Raw genomic sequence first — 13,957 nt, 5'->3', positions numbered from 1 at the left:
GTGTTGCACTACCATGGAGAAGCTGAATGGGCTTGACTGCATTTTACAGATGACTGGAGACATTGGGGGAGGGCTACAACATGACTCAAGGGTTATTTACGATAGCCTGTTATGCTAATAATAAAAAGAACCACCCATATAGACAGTACTAAGTGGCTTCCTGTGCCATGTACAGTATAAGACTATAGTGGTGGACTGGACAGGATTAAAGGGGACTGGACTATACCAAGTGGATGAGGGAGAGGTTTTTGATGGTGGAACGTACCACGTTTGACTCAGCAGGGGGGCAGATCTTCAGCTTGTGTCCCTTCTCCTTCACATCCTGTATCAGGTCGTTCAGCATGTGAGTCTGGGACAGATTCTGATGGACAGAAATCAGCCATTATTAACGCATTCACATGAATCTAGTCATCATCGTTTTCATCTGCATGGACAGGACAGAATATTTTCTTATCAGTTAGAAGAATCATGAATGAACATCTTCCTGCACTTCTTCCTTTTTATTTCATAATCTCTTCACAAAAAATAATAAAAACAGAAAAATATTACAAATGCAAAAAAAATGATTGGTAAAACTGGTCTACAATTGAAAAATCTCTATTCATTCTGAGAAACTGGCAGGTGTTAGCCTAAATATCATTATGCTAAAAAAGCCCTTTCCAAAGAAACGATGAGCTGTGACTGAAACACAGAAAGGATAACCCAGAGCCACCATTGTCCCATCATATTACTGCAGCATCTCTTTCTTCCCTTTCAAACGACAGTTGTTTTGTCACATCCTGGCAATGAAGACAGTTGCTATGGAAAATACACAATGGCTTCAGTAGTGTGAGCTTTTTCTCAGACAATTATGTTGTTTCACCAGCAAAATTGCAATTTTGAAGGAGACAATGAGAATAGAAAGAGAGAAAAAAAAACATGTAAAGAAAGAATGTTCGGTCTGGTTTCAATCATGAGAGCGCTCCAGAAGGTGATTAACAAAATGGTGGAAAACGGGAAGGGATTGTACGTTTCAAATCCCCAAGAGCAGACAGCCAACACACAATGCACCTTAGAGAATGTGCTCCATACCAGTCCTATTCTCGTGTGGATAGATGAGTCACACATATGCATTTAAAATACCCTTGTACTATATATGCATAACTTGTCCTTGCCTATACAACTGTATTGTAAAGACATAAAAAAAAAAAAATGTATAATGGACGATGGCATTATGGCAGAACCTGTTGATACAAGCCTTTCATGTGTTGCTGATGGCTGGTATGTTATGGTATTTTACTGTAGGGAGGAGCAGCACTTGACATACCACTTTGACCAGCCACCATGTTTACAGTACACTATTCCCTAGACCAGGGGTTCCCAAACCTTTTCACTCAGGCCCCCCTTCCAGAATTGGGGTACATCCCACGCCCCCCTGCGTGCACGCAACGTCTATTTCTATGGGCACAAGCACTGTTCATGACACAAACTATTGACACCCCTCTTGTTGGGGGAGAGAAAATGTTGCACGTTTTAAAGCTCATTTTCTTGCAATTCTATACATTTTGCCATGTCTAATGTTTATTCATGTGATATTTGAGTGACTCAAACATTACAACATCATCTATGGGCTAACAAACCTAGCTAAAACATGTTAGCTGACATGGGCTAGTTGATCTGGACATTTCTGACAAGTTATAAATAGTTTTCTAAGGTATGCAATGACTGACATGAGGAAAACTGATAATGCACTACTCAATTTCGAAAGTGCACCTTGTGCATTCTACTATTTCAACTTTCAAGAGTAAGTTGAAAGTCGGACCTGCCGACCCCTCGCGCCCCCCACAGTTTGGGTACCACTGCCCTAGACAGATGTCACATGGAAATCTTGCAATAGGGTTTAAAGCCTACTCTACCATTTTAGAAAAGGAAACTTCTGTTGCCCTCTACAAACGGGCTGCTTTAAGAAGCACACCTGATCAAGATTGACCATTGTGGCTTTCATATAGCCAGGAGACGGGAAAACACACCACAGTGTTAGCTAGTTGCTGGCTGGTGGAGCAAAACACTTTGAAAAGAAAAGCAGCACACTGTAGCTCCGATGCTACGCTGCCTTCATCAGGGCTTCTGTAATGCTGGCATTAATAAAGACACACAATGCTATGACATTAACAAAAATGTGTTTTGGAGACGATACCCCATGAGCACACCTTTATTACACCAGTGGTAAAGACTCTCTTCGACATTACCTTATCCCTATGGTTGCATTTCATAAGCAGCCTCACCAGTGACATAATGTTTACGGTACACAAACCAATCCCATAATGACCGTACCTGCATAACTGCATTAAAGAAGCAGGTGTTTCCTAGGTTGCTGATGCCTTTGACCGGGACCAGTGTGCTGTTGTTGATCAGACTCTTCCCTCTGGGCTGGTCTGCATAGTCGCTGGGCTCCTCTCTAAGCTTCATCATTTTCGATGTTGTTCCTGCAAGACACAAAAAGGAAAAGTTGTTTAACTTCTATATTCTGGATACAAGGTTTCTTCAACTCTAGACTAGAGTTGGGCGCGAGTACTCGATTCAAGGTTTGTATTCGATTACTAATGAGTACTTGACATTTTCTTTTTTTTATTTTTTTATAATATGTTTATTATTTTCCAATAAAAATAAAGTAAAAGAGACAGCAATACAAACAATGACATTCATTGTACTGTTGGATGGGATGGCCAGTTTAGAGGACAAAACAAAAGTTAACTCACACATACACAAAATAAAACAAAATCCTATTAGGTGGTACGTGTATAAGAAGACAGCATATAGTCATTACAAGCAGTGTAGTTCAGCCAAAAATAAATATTGAGTGGAGTACAGCACAGAGTAGCAGCAGATCGTCAGCCCAGTTATGAAGCGGGACTAGACCATTTATCCAGTATCGGCTGCCATATTTTGTAAAACAATGGACTTCTATTGGAGGTGTTGTATCGAATCTTTTCCATATGGATTACATTCCCTAAATCCCGTAACCACATTTCAAAGGTAGGTACAGTCTCCAATTTCCAAAATTGCAATATGAGCCTTTTGGCTAATAGAGTACAAAGAGAGACAGCTTTCCCCTCCTGGTTATTCCCATCAACTGTACCAAACAGAGCGATCAATGGGTCTGGGGCTAGAACTCTATCAAAGGCCTTAGATAAGTAATCAAAAATGAGAGCCCAGTAAGCCTGTAATTTAGGGCATGTCCAGAATAAGTGGGACAACGTCCCCTCCTCCTGCTTGCACCTCTCACACAGTGGTGAGGTGTCCGGGAATATTTTATGCAGTTTTACTTTTGAGTAGTGTAACCTGTGTATCACCTTAAACTGTACAAGGAGTACTTGACATTTTCAAATGCAACTATTTAGCATGTGAAATGTACAGTGGATTCGGAAAGTATTCAGACCCCTTGACTTTTTCCAAATTTTATCACATTTACATTTTAGTCATTTAGCAGACGCTCTTATCCAGAGCGACTTACAGTTAGTGAGTGCATACATTTTCATACTGGTCCCCCGTGGGAATCGAACCCACAACCCTGGCGTTGCAAGCTCTACTAACTGAGCTACACGGGACTGTTACGTTACAGCCTTATTCTAAAATTGATTAAATCGTTTTTTCCCCTCATCAATCTACACATACAGTGAGGGAAAAATGTATTTGATCCCCTGCTGATTTTGTACGTTTGCCCACTGACAAAGAAATGATCAGTCTATAATTTTAATGGTAGGTTTATTTGAACAGTGAGAGACAGAATAACAACAAACAAATCCAGAAAAACGCATGTTAAATTTTTATAAAATGAGGGAAATAAGTATTTGACCCCCTCTCAATCAGAAAGATTTCTGGCTCCCAGGTGTCTTTTATACAGGTAACGAGCTGAGATTAGGAGCACACTCTTGAAGGGAGTGCTCCTAATCTCAGCTTGTTACCTGTATAAAATACACCTGTCCACAGAAGCAATCAATCAATCAGATTCCAAACTCTCCACCATGGCCAAGACCAAAGAGCTCTCCAAGGATGTCAGGGACAAGATTGTAGACCTACACAAGGCTGGAATGAGCTACAAGACAATCACCAAGCAGCTTGGTGAGAAAGTGACAACAGTTGGTGCGATTATTCGCAAATGGAAGAAACACAAAAGAACTGTCAATCTCCCTCGGCCTGGGGCTCCATGCAAGATCTCACCTCGTGGAGTTGCAATGATCATGAGAATGGTGAGGAATCAGCCCAGAACTACACGGGAGGATATTGTCAATGATCTCAAGGCAGCTGGGACCATAGTCACCAAGAAAACAATTGGTAACACACTATGCCGTGAAGGACTGAAATCCTGCAGCGCCCGCAAGGTCCCCCTGCTCAAGAATGCACATATACAGGCCCGTCTGAAGTTTGCCAATGAACATCTGAATGATTCAGAGGAGAACTGGGTGAAAGTGTTGTGGTCAGATGAGACCAAAATCGAGCTCTTTGGCATCAACTCAACTCGCCGTGTTTGGAGAAGGAGGATTGCTGCCTATGACCCCAAGAACACCATCCTCACCGTCAAACATGGAGGTGGAAATATTATGCTTTGGGGGTGTTTTTCTGCTAAGGGGACAGGACAACTTCACTGCATCAAAGGGAAGATTGACGGGGCCATGTACCGTCAAATCTTGGGTGAGAACCTCCTTCCCTCAGCCAGGGCATTGAAAATGGGTCATGGATGGGTATTCCAGCATGACAATGACCCAAAACACACGGCCAAGGCAACAAAGGAGTGGCTCAAGAAGAAGCACATTAAGGTCCTGGAGTGGCCTAGCCAGCCTCCACCTTAATCCCATAGAAAATCTGTGGAGGGAGCTGAAGGTTCGAGTTGCCAAACGTCAGCATCGAAACCTTAATGACTTGGAGAAGATCTGCAAAGAGGAGTGGAACAAAATCCCTCCTGAGATGTGTGCAAACCTGGTGGTCAACTACAAGAAACGTCTGACCTCAGTGATTGCCAACAAGGGTTTTGCCACCAAGTACTAAGTCATGTCTTGCAGAGGGGTCAAATACTAATTTCCCTCATTAAAATGCAAATCAATTTATAACATTTTTGACATGCGTTTTTCTGGATTTTGTTGTTGTTATTCTGTCTCTCACTGTTCAAATAAACCTACCATTACAATTATAGACTGACCATGTCTTTGTCAGTGGGCAAACATACAAAATCAGCAGGGGATCAACTATTTTTTCCCCTCACTGTAATGACAAAGCAAAAACAGTTTTTATGAAATGTTAGCAAATATCACATTTACATAAGTATTCAGACCCTTTACTCAGTACTTTGTTGAAGCACCTTTGGCAGTGATTACAGCCTTGGGTCTTCTTGGGTATGACGCTACAAGCGTGGCACACCTGTATTTGGGGAGTTTCTCCCATTCTCCTCTGCAGATCCTCTCAAGCTCTGTCAGGTTGGATGGGGAGCGTCGCTGCACAGCTATTTTCAAGACTCTTCAGAGATGTTCGATCTGGTTAAAGTCTGGGCTTTGGCTGGGCCACTCAAGAACATTCAGAGACTTGTCCCGAAGCGTTGTCTTGGCTTTGTGCTTAGGGTCGTTGTCCTTTTGGAAGGTGAACCTTCGCCCCAGTCTGAGGTCCTGAGCGCTCTGGAGCAGGTTTTCATCAAGGATCTCTCTGTACTTTGCTCCGTTCATCTTTTCCTCGATCCTGACTAGTCTCCAAGTCCCTGCCTCTGAAAAACATCCCCACAGCATGATGCTGCCACCACCATGCTTCACCGTAGGGATGGTGCCAGGTTTCCTCCAGACGTGACGCTTGGCATTCAGGCCAAATAGTTCAATCTTGGTTTCATCAGACCAGAAAATCTTGTTTCTCATGGTCAGGGTCTTTTAGGTGCCTTTTGGCAAACGCTGCAGAGACGGTTGTCCTTCTGGAAGATTCTCCCATCTCCACAGAGGAACTCTGGAGCTCTGTCAGAGTGACCATCGGGTTCTTGGTCACCTCCCTGACCAAGGCCCTTCTCCCCCGATTGCTCAGTTTGGCAGGGCGGCCAGCTCTAAGAAGAGTCTTGGTAGTTCCAAACTTCTTCCATTTAAGAATGATGGAGGCCACTGTGTTCTTGGGGACCTTCAATGCTGCAGACATTTTTTGGTACCCTTCTCCAGATCTGTGCCTCAACACAATCCTGTCTCTGAGCTCTACGGACAATTCCTTCGACCTCATGGCTTGGTTTTTGCTCTGACATGCACTGTCAACTGTGGGAACTTATATAAACAGGTTTGTGCCTTTCCAAATAATGTCCAATCAATTGAATTTACCACAGGTGGACTCCAATCAAGTCGTAGAAACTGGAAAAAGGATGATCAATGGAAACAGGATGCACCGGATCTCAATTTCGAGTCTCATAGCAAAGGGTCTGAATACTAGAATAAGGCTGTAACGTAACAAAATGTGGAAAAAGTCAAGGGGTCTGAATACTTTCCGAATGCACTGACAAATGTTTTAGCTAAGATGCGCTTACTGTTCGTTTAGTATGTAAAGCGCAGTGAAAATGTGTTAAGTTTTGTTTTTCACATGGCGTCACCTTGCAAGAGAGTTTGGTGCAGCAATGGCATTTTGAAACTTTAAACTGCATGAGCTACATACGAGGCACGTATGAGCCAAGTTCTCTGAGGTCGCCAGAGAAAAAACAACACCTAAAGTGTCTCTCAATTTCCTGTGAGACCAGAGCCTAATAGTTTGTTCAGAGAGCCAGGGGTTGCATTGACCCAATTATGTGCTGGGGTGGCTTCTTAGTGGGGGTCAGTCCCGGTCCCAGCAGCACACAGACACACACACACACACCGGAGCAAACGGCGAGCGTGGTCTCCTGCGGTGGAAGTGGGTTAACGTGTGGGAGGCCAGGGCGGCAGCTGGAAGGAGAGCCGGGTCATATGGGAGAGAGCAGATGACAGCTGGAGAAGTTTCCGCTGTTTAGGGAGAGACGGCTCTCTGGCCCAGCTGTTACTCCTCCATGACCATCCCAACTCAGCAAGAGGGAGGCAGTCGTCAGTGCAGAGCAGGCCAGCAGGGACAAGCACTGAGGGATTATAGTTGGGGAGGACTCAGGAGACTGACAGCTCTGTGCACTAGTCTAACACTCAAACCATGGGGTGTGGCTGGCTGAGACAAACTAAGAACATCTCTCTACTGACCTCTTATCTACAAAATGAGGGGGATGTAATGCTAAGAAATACTTTAGGAAAGTCAGAAACCTTTCACACTGAAACATAGGGCAAATCGGCCCCTAAGAGGCGAAAGAGTGATAAGATAAACTGTTGCCACAAAGTTGGAAGCACAGAATCGTCTAGCATGTCATTGTATTCTATAGCGTTATGATTTCCATTCAATGGAACTAAGGGGCCTGGCCTGAACCATGAAAAACAGCCCCAGACCATTATTCCTCCTCCACCAAACTTTACAGTTGGCACTATGCATTCGGGCAGGTAGCGTTCTCCTGGCATCCAATGGCGGCAAGCTTTACACCACTCCAGGCGAAGCTTGGCTGCTAGGGCCATGGAAACCCATTTCATGAAGCTCCCAACGAACAGTTCTTGTGCTGACGTTGCTTTCAGAGGCAGTTTGGAACTCGGTAGTGAGTGTTGCTACAAAAGGACAGACAATTTTTACACGCTACGCTCTTCAGCACTCGGCGGACCCGTTCTGTCAGCTTGTGTGGCCTACCACTTCGCAGCTGAGCCGTTGTTGCTCCTAGACATTACCACATCCTATGACGATGTCACGCTGAAAGTCACGGAGCTCTTCAGTAAGGCCATTCTACTGCCAATATTTGTCTATGGCGATTGCATGGCTATGTGCTCGATTGTATACACCTGTCAGCAACGGGTGTGGCTGAAATAGCTGAATCCACTAATTTGAAGTGGTGTCCACATACTTTTGTATATATAGTGTACTGTATAGTCAATGGGCTGCCTTATACATGCTAGGACCTAGTACAAACGTTACAAGCAATAAAACATTTATAATTCTCCCAGCAGCCCATCATTTCCTATTCCGTTGTCATCGGTGTCATTTGTGAAGGGAGAGACAAGTGGTGTTCCGTCACATTAGGCATTAATGAACAAAACAAGTGAGAGGACCCAAGGCTGTTGAGATGAGAGAAAGCACCCTCTGTGCCTGTTTGCCTTCCTGCCCCTCCCCCTCCCCATAATTTACACTATTTTGCCCTTTTTTTTCATGCTCCGGAAGACAGCAAGCTGCTTAACCGTGAATTAATGCACACTTCTTATGTGTACCTTAATCAGTGTTACAAGTCTACCAGAGACGGGAAAAGGTGGGTGCCGTGCCATCTACCTGATTGGAATTTTGCTTTACTGCCTTTGTCCGTCTCTCTCTGTTGATTTGTGATTTTCTAACGGGAAGACATGAGAAATGTGGTCATCTTAGGTGCTCAATGTCAGTATGTGACATTATCTTTCTGACTATAATTATGTGACATTGTTATTATTTGGGTGACAGGTTATGGGGCTACCTGCAGTACCTACCTATTTCATCATATAAATGGTATCAAATGGAGATTGTCATAGCTGCATGTACCATAAGTAAATCATACCAGCATGTGCTTGGATAGAGAAGGAGGTTAAGCTACCTTGAGGACTCAGGACCATGTATTCTGCTATCAGTCAGCAGCACTTCACCCCGACCAGACAGACAGATGTCTCAGTTAGCAGTGGACCCCTTGCTGCTGCCCTGCTCCCCAAGCCTTCTGGCTTTGACCCAGCATTACAAGGGCAAGGTGAGAGAGACATGGACGGCATGACCCTTAACCCAAGGTTTTCGTTGTGAAAACAACCGACCCTCCTGCCCACCCTTTCTCTCCTCAAAACAAACACATAGGCCTTGCACATGCTCCCTGTAAAAATAAGAAATCACTCCTTAGTAAAAAAAAGTATTTCGGGGTCAGTACAAGACACTGATAAAAATAGGTATTCGCCGAGCAGCCATAGTCAGTCCGCCACTTGGTACTGCCCAACTGAGGGGAGAAGGACCTTGACAAGCGTGACCTGGCCTTCTGATGTTCACACACATAGCAGAGTGGAACCTGAACACTTCACTTTTAAAAAGCACACTTGCCGTGTGTTATCCACATGGAATGAGGGGGGGGGGGCATGAAGCATAGACCAAATAGACAAAAATGAAATTATTTTTACAGCATGAGGTTTATGCAAAACATTTAATATTAAAGAAGACCCATTGAGTAGGGCTGGGAATTGCTAGGAAACTCACAATAAGATATTATCACGATACTTAGGTGCTGATACGATATGTATTGCGATTCTCACGATTCTATAAGTATTGCGATTCGATACTGTGATTTTATTTGATGTTCCAAACATATTGCTCACTATACAGTATGTCTGCTGCAGAAGGACAAGAGAGAGCATGAGAACATTTGTTTTGATCAGTCATGGAAATAAGTGCTGAAAACGTGTTGGCTCACTTTAAAAAGATGGAGAACAAGCTATAGGATGAAACATTTTGGCGCAGGTACAGCCGACTAGTGCTAGCTACCGCTACCAAGTATAAATGTATTTTACAAATGGATACTTTGAGTCAAATATCAATATAATATCTTGATATGTAACTGTATCGATTCTTTCCCCCCCATCACTACCATTGAGTATGACCCAGTTGTAAACCCGTAACAGAGATCAGGACAAGTGTGTAACTATGGAAGGCTGAGGATGTGGAAACGCTACGGTCTCCCCCCAACCCTCCCCCTAGATCTACTCTACCACCACAGAATCGGTTAGTGATCCTGCTAAAACATTGACTGAGAATGTCAAACATCATCAAATATTGATGATAATTACTCTGATTTATGGCAGATGGATGTTCTTTGCCTGGCACTGTGATGGTCTCTGTGACCAAGCGGGGCGGGGTTCCGCTTTGGGACCATTGAATGGAGTGTCAGTCCACCCCAGTCGAGCCAAAAGCATCTGTCCCTCCAGCCTCCACACCGGAAACATCTGGAGGCCTGTCTGTCTGGAACAAAACAGCCATCAGGGAGGTGGCCATATGTCCACACTACACACAACTCATAGCAAACAAGTGTGGACAGGGTAGTTCCTGGTAGAATGAGAGAACGAGTTAGAGAAATACTATACGGTTTTTCTGGAATCTGTATGCGATGGGGAATGTGTGACGAGATGGGTATGTAGCTTTGTGAGAATGTGCCTGTTTACACAAGTATGTGTGTGTGAGCATTCCGACCGGCTCCTTGGCTAAGGAGAGAGGGGAAAACTGGGCGGAATGGGAATGCCTATGGACACACTCTTTATCTGGGACCGCCACTCAAGGTAAACAATGTTCAGGGAGCCATCTGCCGGGGACCCAACGAGCACAAGCATATGGAAAAGCAGATTTTTCCTCCCCCTGCAGCAGTCGGGGAAGGCAAATGTCAGCATGAGCTGCGTCCACGCTTGACTGTGCCGCGCTCGGCACCACCACCTGGCCCTCCTTGCTCAGCCACCGAATATGGGCAGCAGTGACACTGTGGAGCTTGTCCCCAGGGCAGACTAAACGATCACGATGCCTGCCTGCCTACCCCCCGCCTGCTGACTTCCTCCTCGACTCCCAGCTCTTTTTCACACAAGCGAGAAAGAAAAATGGTCATTGTTTGCTTTCTTCATGAAAAAATAACTATTTTATCTCCAAAAACTTGAACGGAATTGGACCAGAAAGCAGGCAAGCCTGAATGTTGCATTCATATTGAGGCTGAGGTTTCATTTATATCTGAATTTGTGGACACTAGCTACTATCTCAATAATTCAATAGCGCAAATCTACGTCCGTCATTTAATGCACGGAATACATGAAACACAACAGTTGGACACACCGTGCGCTGTGCTGTCTCTAGATGCCGAAAAGTATTTTGACAGGCTCAAATAGCAGTATTGTGGGCGGCCTTAAGGATATTTGGTTTGGGAAAGCATTTTATCGATATGGTTCGTGGATCGTATGCTAAACTTTTTGCCATGGTGTCTACAAATGACATAGAATCAAGTCCATTCCTATTTTTCGTGGATGTAGACTTATCCCCGACATTTATTCTATCTCTCTGCAATTGCTTCTCCTATACTGATTAAATCATCCTGTCATATCATATCTCTATAAGCGTATGATATCATCTTAGTTATGATAGATATTGAGAATTCAATCTCATCTTTATTATCCACATTTGAAGATTTCAAATTGCTGTCAGGGTATAAGTCAGCATTAAATGTTGCTTAATGAAGCGGCAAAGAAAGTTTCACACCCAGTCCACTTATTTGGGCATTAAAGCTGCAATATGTAACTTTTGGGCGACCCGACCAAATTCACATAGAAATGTGTATTATAGATCTGTTCTATGTGTGCTATTTCTATGCTTTCCATTCTTAAGTTTTGTTTTTGCGTCTTTTACTTTTGGTTTTTGTACACCACCTTCAAACAGCTGAAAATACAATATTTTTGGTTAAGGAAAATATATTTCACAGTGGTTTAGATGGTACAATGATCCTCTACACTATATAATTGCTTGTTTTGTCACAAACTGAAATTAGGCAAACTATCAGAATTTTAGCAACCAAGAAATGGCGGAGCGATTTCTGCATAGTGCATCTTTAATTTACAAAACATCTCTGCATGGTTTGGTGAAGTTTAATTATGAGAACATTTACAAAGAGGTTGAATGAAATCTAAACATTTGGGAGAAGTTGCCTGCTTCCTTAAAAACGAGGGTTGCTTCCATAAAGATGAGTGTGTTGCCACGTATTAATTTCCTAAGCAATGATGATCCCACTCTCTCCACCACTAGGTTATTGGGTAAGGATTGATAAACTTGTACGTAAATACCTTTGGAATGGCAAACATCCAAAGTTCCGGTTTGAGGTACTACAATGACAGAAGGGTAATGGGGGACTTGCATTACCAAATGTTTATATTTACCAGTCTTTCCAGTTACGCCTACTTAGATCATGGTTTGATCAGTCTACATCAGTCACTTGGAGAGCTATTGAGGAGGAACTAGTTTTTCCTATTAGATTAGACGTGTTATTTTCTGGTATAACTATTAAGAAATGCATGTTATATTATGGTCCCATTATCTCTAATACAAAATATAATTTTAGGAGGGTTGAGAAGTGTGTAGGTAGGTGGTAACTGGAAGAGGCATCTCCATACCCCTCTGTGGCATAACCAGGCTGTTACTTCAGGTAACAAAGCATTTGAGTCAAAAGTCTGGTCTGCAAAAGGGGTCAATAATCTAGGGGAAATATATGTATTTAACTCAGAGGGTCTCCTTAGTTTTCAGTTTGCCAGGGTCGTCATTCTTTCTTCATCTTAGACTACGGTCAGCAGTGAATTTTTACATTCCCGTCCAGAGGTTCTGTGTCAGTTATTTACTCTCATCTTCAATTACTAAAGCGGAAAGATATTTCAATTGTTAAAGCGTGGGTAAAAGATATGACTATTGATGATGACGCTATTGATTGGGAGAATGTCTGGGAGAATATATTTCACTCAAAGAACCCAAACCATCAGTTAATTCATTTTAAGCTCATAGGTCATACTTGACACCACTTTTAAGATTTCATCCAAACAGTCTCCAAGCCCAAACTGTGACCTATGTTCCCTCAATACACTTGGCACATATAAACATATGATATGGGATTGTCCTGATGAGTTTTGGAGGAAAGTGTTGTCTAAAACTGTACCCCTTGAACCAATTCCTCTGTTACTTAATGACGGATCAGGTATGCAGCTGAATGAGAAACAACGCAAGGTTTGGCTGGCTTGGTTGACTGCTGCCAAAAAAACATGTTCAGCACTGGTTGCCACCACATGACCTTCATATAAAGAAATGGTTATGTTGGAGTTACATTTTTAATAGTATGCGTTGTTAGGGATTGGGGGGCGGGGTTCAAAAGGAGGATTTATTTTAATTGTTTTATTGATTGTATTGCCTTTGTGATCTAATAAAAACAATTGTTCACAAAAAAATTACGCAAATATGTCAAGACGATAGAGGTTATTCATATGATCAAATATACCGCCATTCCACCACAAACAATTTTGAACTATAATTTGAATTTACAAGACTCACTGGATTGATGCTGTGTATGAAACATATTTAGGATGTTGACATATTAAAAATACAAAAATCACTACAGTAGCTATTGGTCTAGAGCAGAGTACTGTAACTATGGTTGAAAACTTGAATATACCAGCCACAGCATAGAGCTAGGCTAAAACAAAATGGACATTCAAAACCTAACTTATCAACAGACATGCTAAATGTTACATGACCTCTCGTTTGACATACTTCCTCAAAAGCCTATGAAGCAGTGTCATCACAGTAAAACATTAAAGCAGATACTTGTAAGAGAGCATTTATCAAGAGGCTTGTTTGATTAATTTCACCATTGAGAATGGGACCGGAGTGGAGAGCCAAGGACAGCTCTCATCATGCAGCAGAGAACAGGCAGTCAAGGGGAAGGCTGGGCAACACCAAATGTCGTATTAATTTGTTAATTTGTTGTGACTGCAGGGCATGAAAAGCCTGCTTTCTTGCCATCTGAGGCCAAAAGAGCCCACTGCCATGTTAAACACACGCACGCATGCACGCAAACAGACACACACACTTTCCAAGCCATTGCTGGCAACATTGCTTGCCTACATTAGTGTGCAGTGGTGGGAAATACTACAGAAGCACCCTTGATTCGCTTCATAAAGGGACCACCAGGGTAAAAGCTTTTTTCTTATGGACGTTACCCACTGACTGACTGTAGACCAACACTACATCACATGTAGAACTGAAACCCTGGATTTAAACAAGGGTCTTATGGGCTGACCAGGGTCCCCAAAAATAGAAAATCTAGCCAACTGTAACACTACTGTGGGAGTTAGCCTACTACATC

At 43.0% G+C, this 13,957-nt stretch overlaps 1 protein-coding gene across 2 annotated transcripts in view; it reads right to left on the bottom strand.

Moving 5' to 3' along the window:
* The window catches only part of LOC121585889 (ubiquitin carboxyl-terminal hydrolase 45), a 38,440-nt gene that overhangs the window by 15,572 nt on the left and 8,911 nt on the right, over positions 1-13,957 (bottom strand). For both annotated transcript variants that reach the window (XM_041902193.2, XM_045217020.1), the window contains exons 6-7: positions 2,314-2,465; positions 266-361 (exon numbers count right to left, since the gene is read on the bottom strand). In XM_041902193.2, coding sequence (XP_041758127.2) covers positions 266-361; positions 2,314-2,465 — 248 coding nt within the window. The remainder of the gene's footprint in view (positions 1-265; positions 362-2,313; positions 2,466-13,957) is intronic.

Source organism: Coregonus clupeaformis, unplaced genomic scaffold (assembly GCF_020615455.1).
Source record: "Coregonus clupeaformis isolate EN_2021a unplaced genomic scaffold, ASM2061545v1 scaf0890, whole genome shotgun sequence".
NCBI lineage: Eukaryota > Metazoa > Chordata > Actinopteri > Salmoniformes > Salmonidae > Coregonus > Coregonus clupeaformis.
Note: the sequence above shows the minus strand (reverse complement) of the source record. Positions and strands in the feature narration are given on the sequence as shown.